General features: G+C 37.7%; 1 protein-coding gene across 6 annotated transcripts in view; it reads right to left on the bottom strand.

The window, feature by feature from the left end:
* The window catches only part of SNX16 (sorting nexin 16), a 38,580-nt gene that overhangs the window by 12,710 nt on the left and 7,489 nt on the right, over positions 1–18,381 (bottom strand). For all 6 annotated transcript variants that reach the window (XM_005215710.5, XM_015474558.3, XM_025001894.2 and 3 more), the window contains 2 exons: positions 13,133–13,219; positions 4,963–5,111 (listed from right to left, as the gene is read on the bottom strand). In XM_005215710.5, coding sequence (XP_005215767.1) covers positions 4,963–5,111; positions 13,133–13,219 — 236 coding nt within the window. The remainder of the gene's footprint in view (positions 1–4,962; positions 5,112–13,132; positions 13,220–18,381) is intronic.

Below are 18,381 nucleotides of genomic sequence, written 5' to 3'. Positions count from 1 at the left end.
GAGGTCCAAGGCCAGCGGCATCGGCATCACTGGGAAACTGGTTAGAAACACTGCATCTCCACTCCAGACCTTGCTAATTCAGAATCTGTGTTTGAACATGATGTGCCTGGCAGTGGAGAAGCCTGGCTTTAGAGCTAACTATCATTTGATTAATTCTTTTCTGAATGTTTATTTATTTACTCATTTTTGTCTGTGATTGGTCTTCCCTGCTGCGTGGTATTTAGCTGTGGAGAGTAGGGGCTACTCTGGGTGTGGGGGTCTCTCTTGTGGAGCACTGGCTCTGGGGCAGGTGGGCTTCAGCGGTTGCAGCTCCCAGGCTCCAGGGCACAGGCTCACTAGCTGCAGTCCCTGGACTTAGTTGCCCCGAGGCGTGTGGGATCTTCCCGGATCAGGAATTGAACCTGTGTCTCCTGCACTGGCAGGAGGATTCTTTACCACTGAGCCACCAGGGAAGTCCTCATTTGATTAATTCTTTTCCCCATCACAAGACTTTCAAACACCTGAATATGGTTACCATGTCTCTCCAAGTAAGTTTTCTTTTCAAAGGGTAAAGAGTCTCATTTCTTTCAATTGATTCCTCATGTAAAATGTTTGGATAGTATTTGTTTTAAATAATGAGCTTCCGTTAATCCAGATATACCTGGACTTTTTTCTTTTAAAATAGATGTAGAGTTTAAAACACTGAATTCTGGCACTGAACCTCTTGTAGATGAATGGTAATATAAGGAAAATATATATAATTTTAATTCTTGCATTTTAAAGCATTAAGAAGAAAAATATGGTAATCAGGATATATGTGTAGTAATTCTGAAAACATGGAGTAGTAAGATATTTGCTGTGCTGATTAAATGATGTAATTATTTCAAAATAGCAGAAGCTAGGATAAAACAATAGCTATATTTTAATTATACAGCTATGAGAGACCTTCCCCCTCCATCCATCTTTACACATTTGACAAGCTAAATTAGATGCTGTTTCGGGTACAGGACTGTGCCTGCTTGCTTCTGCATTTTGATGTAGTATTCCTTTTCATTTGGTAAGTCCTTCTTTACTTTCTCTCTGTCAGTTTAAATATCAGTAATTCTTCAAAACCCAGCTTAAATACCACCATCTAGGAAGCCTCCTCTAACTCCTCCAGTTAAAATTTTTCTCTTTTCTTCCCCTTCTGAAAAAGACAGATATCCAACTTTTAGTTTTTTGGTGTGTCTTTTTTCTTCCTATTTAGTTTTCTTAAATAAAGGATTAGCATCTAATGAACCTTTGTGTAGCTGCAATACTTTATATACCATAAAAGACCTAAATAAACATTTATTGAACAAACAAAACCAAAGATTTTATCAGGAAAATATTAACATTTTTGTTTTATTCTGTATTCTCTAAGTGTATCTGAAAATATTCTCTTAAAACACTTAAACCAACAATTCTTAATATCCCTTGGATCTCAACTGCGTTGTGAGGTGCTAAGGAATCAAAAAGCAAAGTGAAAGAACCGCATAAAGAATTAATCTCAAATAATTATTTGGCCATATAAAGACAGTAACTTTCTGTGCTGCCATTCCAACTGTAACAGGATGCTAACAGGCGTACCAATAGGTAATGTAAACTAACTGACACTTTAAATAGTGATTCTTAAATATGCAATTTCATGTTTGTATAAAGAAGAGTTGGGATTCTGTCTTTTCCCTCTTCCTCCCTTAGAAGAAATTCATAGACGGACCTGTAATCTTAATCTATCATTCACGGTTCTCAAACCCCACTCCCTACTTGCAGTGCTGTTTGGTTCACTGCAAACAGGACTGATCTTCCCCTTCTCTGAATTCCTTTTACTTTCACCATCTGTATCATGTCAAGTAGAAGTTTATAATCTCCCTTATTTTGTTAGAAGAGAAGCCTAGTCTTCAAAGGAATTAAGATTAGTAAATAGATCCTCAATTTCTGTTATACCCTTCTTAGTATGAAAAGGGACAAATTCCTAAGATATAGATTAATAACTCTTCCCTCTGCCAAGTCATGTTTTAAATACTAATTAAAAAACTGCTTAAAATGTGAAATAAAAAATGCTACTCATCACTCACGAAAAAGACAGTACCCTAGAACAAACATAAGGTTTCTACACTTATCTTATTTCCATGGAGTTGCAAAGAGTTGGACATGAATTAGCGACTGAACAACAACACATACATTATTTATAGAGTTCTACTTAAATTATCTTACCAAATTCCTTCAGTATCTCAGATATATGACCAAAATACACAGGCAAGTAAGCGTGAGGCACACTATAGGTTTTTGTGCAAGACTTTAGAACCTTTAATATTCTAGGAATGTCAAAGGAAACCTTTCCCCAACTTACTTGACCAAGAAATCTTTCTTTTCCTGAAAACATCTATCTGTGAACTGAACAAGACCACTATCACTGTTCTAAGGACAGTTTTAGAAACAGGATCTTGAATGTTTACTCTACAGAGATCTAGTACCAATAATTAAAAAAAGATACAGCTCAACTAAGATACACTTTTAATGTTTAAAAAAATCAATAAATCATGAGTTTATCAAGTGGTTCATACTATATTTCATTAAATAAAGATGATGTAGTCATAGAATAAATTCAATTTTAATTTGCCATATTTTCAATACAAATATATAAAGGTTTACTGAATAAGGAGTAAGAGAAAAGGGATAGGATTTGTTGATTTCTTAGAGATAAAAGTCTTTTATGGTATGGTATAAAATATATTTTCTTCAAGGTTTTCTCTATGATTTTAGAGTTTGTTTCCCTTTGGAGAGATATTAAAAAAAAATACAGAAAAGTAGGGAGCATCCATCTGCCCACCACCTAGACAAGAACACACAATTGCTAAGTTTGATCATATTTGTTTCACCCTCTTTTTCTTATAAACAGTATAATAACAACTATCAACAGTTCTGCCACTCATTCAACAAGGACTTTTTGACATGGACTGTTGCATTGTGCTAAAAGGCCCTGCACACTGAATGGTGGGTCAAAGAGCCTCATGACCTACTCCTGTGTATGCACCTTTCAGACTGGTGGGAGAACACAATCAAATAATCACAGAAATAGTTACAAACTGAAAGGCTACTAAAGTAAAGCTCCAACCAGCCTTTTTCGACTGGGACTCCACATGAGGATTAAATCCTATTGCCAATGATATGAGTGACTATTTTCTCAGTTCTCTTAAGACTGGTGGTATACGGCTAGTATTATCCTAGAGAGAAGTTAGTTACATGCAACGGGTGTCTTAAGGCATTAGGAACTGACTTTCAGAACCAGCAGAGAAGATACTATGAGAAAGACTTGACCTAATTTTTAGTGGTGGTGATGGATGAGGGGTTGGTCAGGAGACCAACCTAAGGAAGTGAAGTCTGCTTGAAGCCTGAAAGAGTCATCTAGGCTGGGGCTGTGGGAGCAAGGGCAGTAGTGTGAAATGCCTTTCTAGGAACAGCTTATTAAAAAAGGAACAGGTGACTGTGAAAAGTACAAGACCAATTCTGTCTGATGTAGAGAACAGGGGCAGGGAGGAATAATGAAACATAAGGTTGGAAAGACAGACATGTAGTCAGGGCCCAGAAAGGATGACTTAAATTGCCTTACAAAAGGACACTGTGGCTCCAGTGGGCTACAGAAATAGGAGTGGATGAGGAAGACAGTGGTGGAAAGGAGTGATTTAAGTGAGAGGCAACCCTTTAGACTAGAGTGGCAATGGCAGGATGGAGAAAAGCTGACAGATTTGAGTTGTATTGTATAAAGACAGGGATGTGTCCAGATGACTGGGTTTTGGGTAGACAATGAGCTGAATATTGGGGGAAAGTGAGACAATGAGCTGTGACGTCTGTTCTAGGTTTGAGGTCACACTGAGACGTCTGAAGGAGACGGCAGGGAGGCAACCGCAGCAGTGAGTCTGGGAACGGGAGGAGGGGTCCGGCCTGCAATTACCTTATTAGAGGAAAGTGAGGAGGGTGGCAGAAGTCTCACGTAGTCACTGAGCTTAGCGCACATTAGGAAGCAAGGTGTGTTTGTATAGTACGAGTGTCTTGCAATGTGAGGTGATATAAATAAAAGAAAGACTAAGGAAACAGGGTGAAGAATGCTGAAGATTGTTCCAAAAGTAGGTCTCTACACAACATGCTATTGCTGCACTGTAACTGCTCTCTGCTGTTGTTTGGTCACGAAGTTGTGTCTGAGTCTTTTGCAGCCCCACGGACTGCAGCCCGCCAGGCTCCTCTGTCCATAGATTCTCCAGGCAAGAACACTGGAGTGGGTTGCCATTTCCTCCTCCAGGGGATCTTCCTGACCCAGGGATCCAACCCCTGTCTCATATACTGGCAGGTGGATTCTTTACCACCGATGCACCTGGGAAGCTGTAAATGCTAATTTTTTTCAAAATGGTTCTAATTTATCTGATAATGTAAGTGCCAAGATTAGATACCCAGATGCAATCAGATCATATAGCAATTTTCTTGTAAATATATTCAGATACAAAAAATAAAGAAAGGATATTGATCCTTTCTCTAAAAGTTTCTGGTATTTTTACTTCACTCTCTGTATAAATTAACCTGATTTCAAGATTTTTGTATTACTTTGGAGAATTAAAAATATTGTCAAAATTATATAGTGTCATAGTTACCAAAAATCTACCAATATATTAGCTACTGTTTTATTACTAAAATACTGAACTCAAGTTTACAGCTCAGTGGATGGTTTGACTATATGGCATACAAAGTCTAACTTTGCTACACTTTTTGGAAGTGTTAATATAAATCAAACACCAAATAAGTCCTTACTGAAAAAAAGCCAAGAAAATCACAGTTACTGCTTTTAGACAGGATAAGTAATTATACTCCTACCTTATATTTTTTGTGCTTGAATAAATATGGTCCTAGATTTATTCTCTAGTTTAAACCAGTTATTGGAATGCATAAACTCTTATTCAATTTGTTACATACCAGTTAGCAATGTCCTTGTGAGCTACTAAATTCTGAAGAAACGCTTGTAATCCTAATTGCCTATCTTCTAAAAACTCCGCATTGTAATTATCTCTAAACCAGCGTTTTGGTGGAAGGGCTAATCGAAAGCCTGGAAACATCTCTTTTAACTGAAAAAGAAGAAAAAAGAAAATACAATGTTCAACTAAATCACTTGAATTCTACAAAATCTAACCTGTCGACTCTATGAAACTATTCATAAAACAAGCTTACAAAAAAAGATTTAAATTCAGATATGCTTTTTACGCCTTGACTGTTTTACTTTGATTTCTACCAGTTGCGTATGCACAGGAATTACAGGTGCTCCTTGTCCCTGCTAACACTTGGTATGGTCCATCATTTTAATGTTAGCCATCTTACTAGGTGTGTAGCAGCATTTCATTGTGGCTTTAATTTGCATACCTCTGTTGACAAATGGTGTTAAGTATCTTCTTATGTGCTTGGATCTATTCAGATCTTCTGAACCCCCTGCTTTTCACAAAACTGGGTACGTGTCTTTGGATTAAGTTGTCCGAGTTCTTTATATAGTCTAGCTACAAGGCCTTTGTCAGGTACAGGTACGATGAACATATTCTCCCAAACTATGTTTTGACTTTTCATGTTATTCTTAACAGAGTACATTTAAAAATCTTTACTGTTTCCTAACTCATCCTTTTTTTTTTTTTCCTTTTCTGATTTATGCTGTTTTAGATACTATCTAAGAAACCTTTGCTCACTCCAGGGCTGTAAACATTTTCTTCCATGTTTTTTCCTAGACGTTCATAATTTTAACGTTTACATTTTGGCTTATAATCCATTTTGCATATTTGGCTTACATTTTACTTTCTTAGGGAGGCTTTTCCACCTTCTAAGCTGGGTGAGATTTCCCTTTATACACTCTGATTAACTGACTATATTAACATAACTGGATAACAAGGTACCTCAAAATTCAGTGGTGGAAAATAATCATTTATTAGGCCATGGACTCTTTAGGCAATTCCTAAAGGGCAGGGTGAGGATGGATTATTTCTTTCACAATGAGTTAGAACTTCAGCTGGACACCTGAGGTTGAGAAGCATCTGAAGTTCACTCCCACGTATTTATACGGGAATAGGCTGTTTGCTGCTGAGACCTTAGCTGGGGCTGTCAATCACAAGCCTGACATGGACTCTCCATGTATCGTGGACTTTCTCACCACATAGAGACTGGGTTTCAAAGAGGGAGCATCCCAAGAGAGAAAGCCAGGATGAAACTATATACTTCTTATGATCTAGCCTCATTAACACAGCATCAGTTCCACTGTCCTCTATTAGTTAGATCAGGCATAAGCTCACCCATGTTCGAGGTGGAGAGGAGACAAGATTCTACCCCTTGATGGTAAGTGGCAAGATTCCGGGAAAGCATGTGGGACTGAGAGTGCTGCTGCAGACATTTTTGGAAAACACAAGCTGCCACACATTGTCAAATCCTTCACTTATTTTTTGAATGATATTTATCATGAGGCAAATTAAGTAATGTTTACTTAATTTTGGACTCTCATTCTAAATGTTGGCTGCATACTGGAATCACCCAAGGAACTTCTGAGTAGGAACTCACACAGATTCTGAGAGGGCTCCACTGTAGAACAGCTCCCTTTTGTCTGAAGATAATTAATCAGGATTTATATTAATGACTGTGTCCTACCTCTGACATATTTGGATTTTAAGTGGTTGGGATATGGCCTGGGCATTGTAATTTTAAAAAGCTTTCCAGGGAAGTGCAAAGTACAGCTAAGACTGAGAACCATTTTACACACAGTTGCACCCCCAATGCCTAACATAATGCCTGCTACATTACAAGTAGTCAACAATCTATGTTCAATAAATGGATGAATGAAATGGAACCACGTACATTCACATTACTTAAATACAAAACAAAACATTACAGTGTAAGAAAAAACTTAGCAAAGGAGAAAAATTCACAGGGTAAAAAGCTAAATAAAAATATAAAACATTCTGTCAACATTTCTATACTAAAAATTCTGATTTGATTTCAAGATGTAAATATTTTTGGCCTTGGAGTCTGATTTTTTACTGTTTGAAAGTAATAAAAGCTGTAAGGATGAAATAAAAAGTCTTTTTTAAAAAAATTAATTTTAAGCTTTAAAATTTAAACATAACATATGTCCACATGCATGGTTAGATTTTTTTTCCCCTTAAAATATAATCCTCAGAAAAGAGTGAGTTGTTTCATAATTAGGCCTTCACAAAGTGTTTATAAGTGCTTATTCAATAACTTTATTTTGAACAAAGTACAATTTGGGAACTATACATTAGCTTGAAATAACCAATAAATGGTAGCTTTTATATTTCATTAAACTTTAATAAATTTCCTGTGAAATGACATCAAAATAGGCATTTGATATTTCTATAAAAAACCCTTTAAAAATATGACACACATGCTGTGGGATTAAGATGCAGAACTGAGCACATTCATCTAATTCTGTCTTTCTGAGTTCTGCTAATATTATAGTAAAGAGGAAAAACACTTAAAACAACATATTGGAAACTAAAAAGCACCGAGGAGAGCAGCAAAGACTCAAGAGAGCCAAGAAACCTGAGGTGTAGAAAAACTTACTCCAAGTTTGTAGTTACAGAGACCTCAAACTGCTCACAAACTGGCAGCTCAAGGCAGGAGACTGGAAAACACCTCTGGAGAGTCCGATCAACTCAACAGGAATGACTTTAAGGTCTTGAAATCAGAAGCTCTCCAGCAAAAGCCCACCTTTCCCATTATATAGTGAATCTTGAAGTCAACACAAGACTCTACCATGAAGTAAGAGATTCCAATCAGTTATTAGTACCCAACTTTTAATCATGAGCAGACAACAAAGAATTACTACACACTAGTACTAACATGGAAGACAAAGACAAATATCACAAGGAGAAAAACAAAGACAACACAAAGAGGAAAAAGTATGAATAAAAATACAATCACTAATGCAGTCAATGGATTAAGATACTACATTAAGAAATAAGAATAAGATGACCAAAAGAGAGGACATTCAGAGAAAAGATGGTCTTAGAAAGAGAAAGGAAAATTGCCTTCAAAATAGCAACAACAACAAAAAATAGTAAACGGGGAGGAAAAGATCCAGAATCATATAGAATCAGCCCAAAGGTCTGTTTTACAAGGTGACAGAGAGAACACAGAAGGGAGGAATTCATTACTAAAGCAATTCAAAAACACTTCTCTGAACTGAAAGACATGCACTGCCCACAGAGTGTCTAAGTTAATACAAGAAAAGAACCCACAAAAAGTCATCGTGTGTCCCCTTCCTCTTGAACCTCCCTCCCACCTCCCTCCCCAACCCACCCTACAGCTTGTTAGAGAGCCCTGGTTTGAGTACCCTGAGTCATACAGCAAATTCCCATTGGCTGCTCATGTTGATGGTTAGCAGAAACCAACACAATTCTGTAACGTAATTTTTCTTCAATTAAAAAATAAATTTAGAAGGTGGCAAAAAAAAAAAGTTACTGTGAAATTTCAGATTAATTACACAGAGAAGATTCAAAAGACTTCTAAAGAAGAAAAAAACAGGTGACATGCAAGTGATATGGAGCAAGAACAGCTTTGGACTTCTCAAGGGCAATATGCAACACTAACAAGATAAAATAGCTTAATGTCTTCAAAATTCTGAAAGAACATTTTCCAACTTAGAATTCTATACCCAGCCCACATTTCAACCAAGTGTGAAAACAGAGTGAGCATTTAGATGTGTGGGGTCTGAAGGATACCACTTCCCATGTGGTCTTCCTCAAGAAGCCACTGAAGGGTTAGTTCTACCACGAGGAGACCATGATCCAAGAAAGAAGACACAACACAAAGGAAACAAAACCCAACAACGGAAAAAGTGAACAAACCCTAGAAAGATAGTGAAAGGCAGCTTTGTAACCGCCTGATGTCAGTCAGTTTGGGGCAGTTCAGGACAGTGTGACCTAAGAGACAGACAGTTGAAGATTACCATGAATTTCTTTTTAATGGAAGGACTGAATGCTTGGTTGAGCTTAGCCCAGATTTTCATATGAGCTCTGCTTGTCTTGACAGTGGGCTGATAATGGTTCTGCTTCCTCTCTATGTTCTGCTGGGTGGAACCAATTGAGAATAATCATTTTACCTCAGAGAATTACTCAGCTTTAAACTGCTTCTGCAAACTGGAAGTAGAAAATAGTGAGGTTTCTAGTAGAAAATAAAGAAAACCCCACTCTCACGGCCACATTTCTGCAAACTATTCATCACCAGTCTGCTCTACAACTCTGCCAGATGCCGCAACTCTGAGAACTGTGTTCCAGACCTTGCTCATGACTTTGCCCTCTGACTTTCTCAGAAGAGGCTCTTAAAAACTCCTAGAGAAGCTGAAGCCAGATTATAACCCAGTAAGTTAAAAAAAGAGGAAGAAAAAATTTCTCTTTCTAAACAGTGTTATTTTAACTAAAATGATTTTCACATTGTCAACTGGCTATTTTTTTCTCACTGCTATAGAAAAATGGAAAATGTAAACTCCTCAAAGTTAGAATCAGATCTGTATAGTTTCTATATGATACCAAATTCCTAGCACAGTGATGAACTCAAAAATTTCATGATTTAAAGATGCTAAGATTTTACTTTAACAATTATAAAAATAATAACTACCATTTAAACTGTGTGGCTGCTGCTGTCTGACACACATTTTTGACTCTTGCCAGTAAAATCAGGTGATGAATGGAGCTCTTTCTGGTACCTAGAAGACTGACATATACACTTATTAATTTTAAGTGCCCAACTTAAGAGTATCAAGGAGATATTTACAAGACTTAAATTAAACTTCTATTAACATCTTTTTTCAAAACCTTAAGAGCAATCTAAATCCCAGCTTGCCTAAGGCAAGAAATATTTTGGCAATAAAGATGAATCCAGAGAGATAAAAGGAAGCAAACACTAAATAACAGTTGAGTCCTGAGGAGAACAAAAGTCATAAAGGATGAAATAGCTCTGAACTGAGACTGTCAGAAATGAGTCTGCATAAACAAAAATTATAACAATTTCATAAGAAAGCTAAGAATTCCACTGAAGTATGTGGTAACTTAATGAATCACTTTGGTATTCTTGTGTGTTTTAACTATTTAAAAAGATGAACAGAAGTAAAGAATTACAGGTTTTTAAATCAACCATGTAAAATAAAAACTCAGGTACAGAAAATAAAATTTATATATTATGTAAATATCTTAGAAATAATATTAAGTACTTTGACATGTTGCAATAAGTCATCTTAACAATACCTTAATTAAGAATAAAACAGTTTAGCATTTTATATTTTACCTTTTCATTGAAACTGAGGTTTAAGAATGGTGGAAGCTTTTTGGCATCCTAGCAGTTGCTAAGTCACATAAATGGAATTTCCCATCACCAAAAGTTTTAAGAACATACCAACTTGAGAAGTTTTGAGAGTCCAAGAAAGCAATAGGAAATACGGCAGGTGGGAAAGTAGGACCCATGAAGTTCCCTCTACTCAACATCTATCAAAAGTAGGGAGTAATCCGTGGTCCAAGGTCATCTTATTTGGCCTCTCCGAAGCATCATAAACTGCTTGCTTCTTTTGGAAAAATGCTTTTTCTCTTGGTTTCTTAAATACCAGTTACCCCTATCTGTCCTACCTGATTTTCCTCCAGCCCTGTGAACACTTCAGCTGCTGTTTCTCTACTGAAATCTTACTGCAATTTACTCAAATCAGTTCCCTAGTGTTAGAAATTTAGGTTGGTTCTAAAATTTTTAACTATTTAAAACAAAATGAAAAAAGAGAAAAACAATACATAAAACATCATTAGAACAATGTTCATCGCAGCACTGTTTATAATAGCCAAGACATGGAAGCAACCTAGATGTCCATCAGCAGATGAATGGATAAGAAAGCTGTGGTACATATACACAATGGAGTATTACTCAGCCATTAAAAAGAATACATTTGAATCAGTTCTAATGAGGTGGATGAAACTGGAGCCTATTATACAGAGTGAAGTAAGCCAGAAGGAAAAACATAAATACAGTATACTAACGCATATATATGGAATTTAGAAAGATGGTAACAATAACCCGGTGTACGAGACAGCAAAAGAGACACTGATGTATAGAACAGTCTTATGGACTCTGTGGGAGAGGGAGAGGGTGGGAAGATTTGGGAGAATGGCAATGAAACATGTAAAATATCATGTAGGAAACGAGTTGCCAGTCCAGATTCGATGCATGATGCTGGATGCTTGGGGCTGGTGCACTGGGACGGCCCAGAGGGATGGTATGGGGAGGGAGGAGGGAGGAGGGTTCGGGATGGGGAACACATGTATACCTGTGGCGGATTCATTTTGATATTTGGCAAAACTAATACAATTATGTAAAGTTTAAAAATAAAATAAAATTAGAGGAAAAAATAAATAAATAAAAAAAAAAAAAAAAAAAAAACATCATTAGAAGTATCCTTAGGGCTATATCCTGCCCATATCAATAATTTATTATATAGGATAAATCCCAGAAATGTAATTATCATGTCAAATTATGTATAGCTTTAGGATGTCCTCTAGGAAGACTTATATTTCTAACAATAGATATACCACTTAAAGGCTGTCAACCTGACAGGTGAAAATTAAAATAGTTTTTCTTTCTTTTCTTTAACTGTAATTTTATTTACTTATTGGTGGTGCTAGGTCTTCATGGCTGTGCAGACTCTCCTCTAGTTGCAGAGAGGCGGGGCCGCTCTCCAATGGCAGTATGTGAACCTCTTGCTGGGGCGGCCTCTCCTGTTGCGAAGCGCGGGCTCCAGGGCACACTGCCTTCAGCAGCGGCGGCTCCCGGGCTAAGGAGACAGGCTCAGCAGTTGTGGTGTACGGGTTCAACCGCTCCGTGGTGTACGGGATCCTCCCAGACCAGGGCCTGAACTCATGTCTGCTGCAATGGCAGGCGGATTCTTTACCACTGAGCCACCAGGGAAGCCCAACAGGTGAAAAATAGTGTCTTAATTTTCTTTTCATGGGGTACTTGTGATAGTAAATGGTTTCCAAATTTAGTGGTCATTTGTCTTTCTTCTGGGGATTACACTGTTCATATCAATTGCTGAATTTTCTATTTTGGGGTGCTTCTTGTTACTTATTTTTAAGGGTACTTAATGTACTGCGGTTTATTATTCTTTTCTTTGTCTGTTTCACATGTGCAGTGGGCATATGTGAATTCTAGATGGACCCATGACCTTTGCCCCTGGTGAAGCCTCTGTGTTTCCTTGTTACACAGCAAAAAAGATTTTGTACATGCAATTAGGGTTACTATTGAGTTGACCTTAAGATAGGAAAACTATTTACATGAGCTTAATCTTATCACTCAAGCTCTATAAAGGTAAAGCTTCTTCCTGGCTGGTGACAAAAGAGAAAGCCAGAGATATTCTAGCACAAGAAAAACTTGACCAACTCTTGCTGACTTTAAAGATGGAAGGGTCGTGTGCAAGACCTGAAGAATAGTATCTATGGGCCAAGAACAACCTTTGGCTGACAACCAGCAAGGAAACAGGGACCTTGTCTCACAATCACAAGAAACCAAACTCTGCCAACAACGATACTGAAAGCTGATTCCCTCCCAGAGCCTCCAGATAAGAGGCCAGTCAATTTTTTGATTTTGACCTTGTTTGACCCTAAGCAGCAAACCCAGCTGAGCGCTCCAAATCTCTAAATAATGAAGAGGTGTGTTTTAAGCCACAAAGTTTGTGATAATTTGTAACACAGTAAAGAAAACTAACCACAATGTGCTAAATTTTTTTTTCATTCTTCTACAGTCATAAGATTTTGGGGGTCTTATACACATACATCTTTTCAAAGTTATAAGATTATGTAAATAACCATATTTCTGTTGCCAATTTTAAGGTTTTCACTTTTTTAATATTAAAAGTAATTTTTTGTTTCCAACAAAAGGAAGTTATATGTAGAGATGGGAATTCAGACTCTTAAAATTAAATGAAACAGTTGTTAGGAAATAGCAAAGATTTGACTTCACTTAAATAATTAACAAAGGAGAAAAAACAAGTAACAACAGGAGAACTCCAGGAACAGATTATAATTCCAGACTGAAAAGTTAGGTTTAGATTTATTAAAGTACTTACTTTATCATTAAGCCTAGAGAAGTCAGTGTATCTTCTAAAAACTACCCAGCTTTCTTCTGGGGTCTTCTTTACTAATATTTTATATACCTATGGAGAGAGTGAGAGACAGAGAGCTTTAAAATATATTTCTATAAATATTTTAAAATTTAAGACAAATAATTTTAAAACATTTGAAAAGGCAGATGGTAACAATTATTATGTTAAAAAATTCAGAAATTATTTAGGCCATCAAATGTTCAATCGAATGTAGGAACCAAAAGCAAAGATTTTTTTCTCAGGACTGACAAATTTGAGGCAAAATGCTTTTCTGAAACACACTAATAATAAATAAACTCATCAGCCTCTAAAATATATTTTATGCTGCTGAAGTCACTTCAGTCATGTCCAACTCTGTGTGGCCCCATAGATGGCAGCACACCAGGCTCCCCTGTCCCTGGGATTCTCCAGGCAAGAGTACTGGAGTGGGGTGCCATTGCCTTCTCCGATATTTTACGCTAATATGTTCTAAAATTAATATGAAAAGTAGCCACTATTGTCTTACACAGTCAATTTAATTTTTAAACTCAATAACTGCCAAGCAAAGTTTTCTAATAAATTAGATGTTTTAATCTTCAAGGATGAAATACAAGGTAGAAAATATCCGTATTAGATGAAAGTTTACATTTCTATAATTATGTACAATTTTCTAGGCTACTGAATAGAAAAATTTGGTTGCAGCAAGTCAATATTTTAAAAGGTACTTAAGAGAAAGCTAGATTCTATATTTTCTAAGGATAATTTTAGAGTTTATTGCGAAGAAATACTATTTACAACAGAATCTCAGAGAAACAACTCCTAGTAGTTTTTGGTACAGTGGTTTGAGCTAAGCTAAATACGTGACACACAAAATGTACTCAATAACTATCTACTGAATGAGTGAAACTCTTAAAAACAGTAACTTTTTTCCTTCAAGTTAAGGTGTGGAATAACTTTCAATTGTAGTTCTAGAGCTGCACTCTAGCTGCAAGTGGCTATAGAATACTTGAAATGTGACTTTGAAACATGCTGTGAGTGTAATATAGACCAGATTTCAAAGACTTAGTATGAAAAAAGATGTAACAATACTTCATTAAAAATATTATATATTGGTTACATGTTGAAATGATCATACTTTAAATATATTAAACAAAATACATTACTAAATATAATTTCATCAGTTTCTTTTTACTTTTTTTAACACTAAAAATAAGGAAATTTTAAATTACAAGTATGACTCAAAATTCTAGTGGATGATCAAGAGACAATTTATTAGTTAGGGATTGTTGATCATCCTTACCATTTGATTCTTCTCCCTTTGAAGGGAGAGAATCAGCAAGGGTTAGATTGGATTCTTTAGTTTTCAAGTAAAAAGTAAATAATTTATCTTTGCAACATATAAAGGTGAGGATGGAGATTATTTAGATGCCCTGTAAAGTATCCAGAAAGTCCTGATGTAAAATAGTCATGCAGGGAATGAAAAGTAAATTTTCTTCTTTAGTTCAGTTCAGTTCAGTCGCTCAGTCGTGTCCGACTCTTTGCGACCCCATGAATTACAGCACGCCAGGCCTCCCTGTCCATCACCAACTCCCGGAATTCACTCAAACTCATGTCCATCGAGTCAGTGATGTCATCCAGCCATCTCATCCTCTGTCGTCCCCTTCTCCTCCTGCCCCCAGTCCCTCCCAGCATCAGAGTCTTTTCCAATGAGTCAACTCTTGGCATCAGGTGGCCAAAGTACTGGAGTTTCAGCTTTAGCATCATTCCTTCCAAAGAAATCCCAGGGCTGATCTCCTTCAGAATGGACTGGTTGGATCTCCTTGCAGTCCAAGGGGACTCTCAAGAGTCTTCTCCAACACCACAGTTCAAAAGCATCAATTCTTTGGCGCTCAGCCTTCTTCACACTCCAACTCTCACATCCATACATGACCACAGGAAAAACCATAGCCTTGACTAGACAGACCTTTGTTGGCAAAGTAATGTCTCTACTTTTGAATATGCTATCTAGGTTGGACATAACTTTCCTTCCAAGGAGTAAGCATCTTTTAATTTCATGGCTGCAGTCACCATCTGCAGTGATTTTGGAGCCCCAGAATATAAAGTCTGACACTGTTTCCACTGTTTCCCCACATATTTCCCATGAAGTGATGGGACCAGATGCCATGATCTTCGTTTTCTGAATGTTGAGCTTTAAGCCAACTTTTTCACTCTCCACTTTCACTTTCATCAAGAGGCTTTTTAGTTCCTCTTCACTTTCTGCCATAAGGGTGGTGTCATCTGTATATCTGAGGTTATTGACATTTTTCCTGGCAATCTTGATTCCAGCTTGTGTTTCTTCCAGCCCAGCATTTCTCATGATGTACTCGGCATATAAGTTAAGTAAGCAGGGTGATAATATACAGCCTGGACGTACTCCTTTTCCTATTTGGAACCAGTCTGTTGTTCCATGTCCAGTTCTAACTGTTGCTTCCTGACCTGCATAGAGGTTTCTCAAGAGGCAGGTCAGGTGGTCTGGTATTCCCATCTCTTTCAGAATTTCCCACAGTTTATTGTGATCCACACAGTCAAAGGCTTTGGCATAGTCAATAAAGCAGAAATAGATGTTTTTCTGGAACTCTCTTGCTTTTTCCATGATCCAGCAGATGCTGGCAATTTGATCTCTGGTTCCTCTGCCTTTTCTAAAACCAGCTTGAACATCTGGAAGTTCATGGTTCATGTATTGCTGAAGCCTGGCTTGGAGAATTTTGAGCATTACTTTACTAGCATGTGAGATGAGTGCAATTGTGCAGTAGTTTGAGCATTCTTTGGCATTGCCTTTCTTTGGGATTGGAATGAAAACTGACCTTTTCCAGTCCCGTGGCCACTGCTGAGTTTTCCAAATTTGCTGGCATATTGAGTGCAGCACTTTCACAGCATCACCTTTCAGGATTTGGAATAGCTCAACTGGAATTCCATCACCTCCACTAGCTTTGTTCGTAGTGATGCTTTCTAAGGCCCACTTGACTTCACATTCCAGGGTGTCTGGCTCTAGGTCAGTGATCCCATCATTGTGATTATCTTGGTCGTGAAGATCTTTTTTGTACAGTTCTGTGTATTCTTGCCACCTCTCTTCATATCTTCTGCTTTTGTTAGGTCCATACCATTTTTGTCCTTTATCGAGCCCATCTTTGCATGTAATGTTCCATTGGTATCTCTAATTTTCTTGAAGAGATCCCTAGTCTTTCCCATTCTGTTGTTTTCCTCTATTTCTTTGCATTGATCGCTGAGGAAGGCTTTCTTATCTTTTCTTGCTATTCTTTGGAACTCTGCATTCAGATGCTTATGTCTTTCCTTTTGTCCTTTGCTTTTTGCTTCTCTTCTTTTCACAGCTATTTGTAAGGCCTCCCCAGACAGCCATTTTGCTTTTTTGCATTTCTTTTCCATGGGGATGGTCTTGATCCCTGTCTCCTGTACCATGTCATGAACCTCAGTCCATAGTTCATCAGGCACTCTATCTATCAGATCTAGGCCCTTAAAGCTATTTCTCACTTCCACTGTATAATCATAAGGGATTTGGTTTAGGTTATACCTGAATGGTCTAGTGGTTTTCCCTACTTTCTTCAATTTCAGTCTGAATTTGGTAATAAGGAGTTCATGATCTGAGCCACAGTCAGCTCCTGGTCTTGTTTTTGTTGACTGTATAGAGCTTCTCCATCTTTGGCTGCAAAGAATATAATCAATCTGATTTTGGTGTTGACCATCTGATGATGATCATGTGTAGAGTCTTCTCTTGTGTTGTTGGAAGAGGGTGTTTGCTATGACCAGCGCATTTTCTTGGCAAAACTCTATTAGTCTTTGTCCTGCTTCATTCCGTATTCGAAGGCCAAATTTGCCTGTTACTCCAGGTGTTTCTTGACTTCCTACTTTTGCATTCCAATCCCCTATAATGAAAAGGACATCTTTTTGGGGTGTTAGTTCGAAAAGGTCTTGTAGGTCTTCATAGAACTGTTCAACTTCAGCTTCTTCAGCGTTACTCGTTGGGGCACAGACTTGGATTACTGTGATATTGAATGGTTTGCCTTGGAAACAAACAGAGATCATTCTGTTGTTTTTGAAATTGCATCCAAGTACTGCATTTTGGACTCTTTTGTTGACCATGATGGCTACTCCATTTCTTCTGCAGGATTCCTGCCCACAGTAGTAGATATAATGGTCATCTGAGTTAAATTCACCCATTCCAGTCCATTTTAGTTCACTGATTCCTAGAATGTCGACATTCACCCTTGCCATCTCTTGTTTGACCACTTCCAATTTGCCTTGATTCGTGGACCTGATATTCCAGGTTGAGCAATATTCCAAATATGCAATATTGCTCTTATAGCATTGGACCTTGCTTCTATCACCAGTCATATCCACAGCTGGGTATTCTTTTTGCTTTGGCTCCACCCCTTCATTCTTTCTGGAGTTATTTCTCCACTGATCTCCAGTAGCATATTGGGCACCTACTGACCTGGGGAGTTCCTCTTTCAGTACCCTATCATTTTGCCTTTTCATACTGTTCACGGGGTTCTCAAGGCAAGAATACTGAAGTGGTTTGCCATTCCCTTCTCCAGTGGACCACATTCTGTCAGATCTCTCCACCATGACCCCACGCCCGAGACCAGGGGTGGCGGCCAGGAGGACCAACCCCACGTCTAAGGAGCGGTGGCTGCGCGGGTGCAGGAGGGCCTAGAGGAGCTATCCCACGTTGAAGGTCAGGAAGGGCAGCGGTGAGGAGATACCCCTCGTCCAAGGTAAGGAGCAATGGCTGTGCTTTGCTGGAGCAGCTGTGAAAAGATACCCCACGCCCAAGGCAAGAGAAACCCAAGTTAGATCATAGGTGTTGCAAGAGGGCATCAGAGGGCAGACACACTGAAACCATACTCACAGAAAACTAGTCAATATTCTTTTTAGAAGTTACTAATTCAAAAAGGGATAAACTGACTTTAATACTTTTGACTGTGAATAACTGATGCATGATAAAAGTCAACTTCATATGATAATTACTTCAACTGTACACAAAACACATTGACTTTATTTTTTCTGTTTTAAAAAAAATGAGCCTTTTCTAACTGCTACCCTTCACAGTGGTCTCTAAACACTCCTTTTTTCTCTAGGAAAAACACAGGATAGATTTTTGCTTTATTTGTCCTAGAAAGCTCTCCTATCTACTTGTTTAAGTGGTACTTCAATGAAAACTATGTACAATACTGATC

Source organism: Bos taurus, chromosome 14 (assembly GCF_002263795.3).
Source record: "Bos taurus isolate L1 Dominette 01449 registration number 42190680 breed Hereford chromosome 14, ARS-UCD2.0, whole genome shotgun sequence".
NCBI classification, from domain to species: domain Eukaryota; kingdom Metazoa; phylum Chordata; class Mammalia; order Artiodactyla; family Bovidae; genus Bos; species Bos taurus.
The sequence above is the reverse complement of the archived record's forward strand: the minus strand, read 5'-3'. Positions and strand labels throughout refer to the sequence as shown.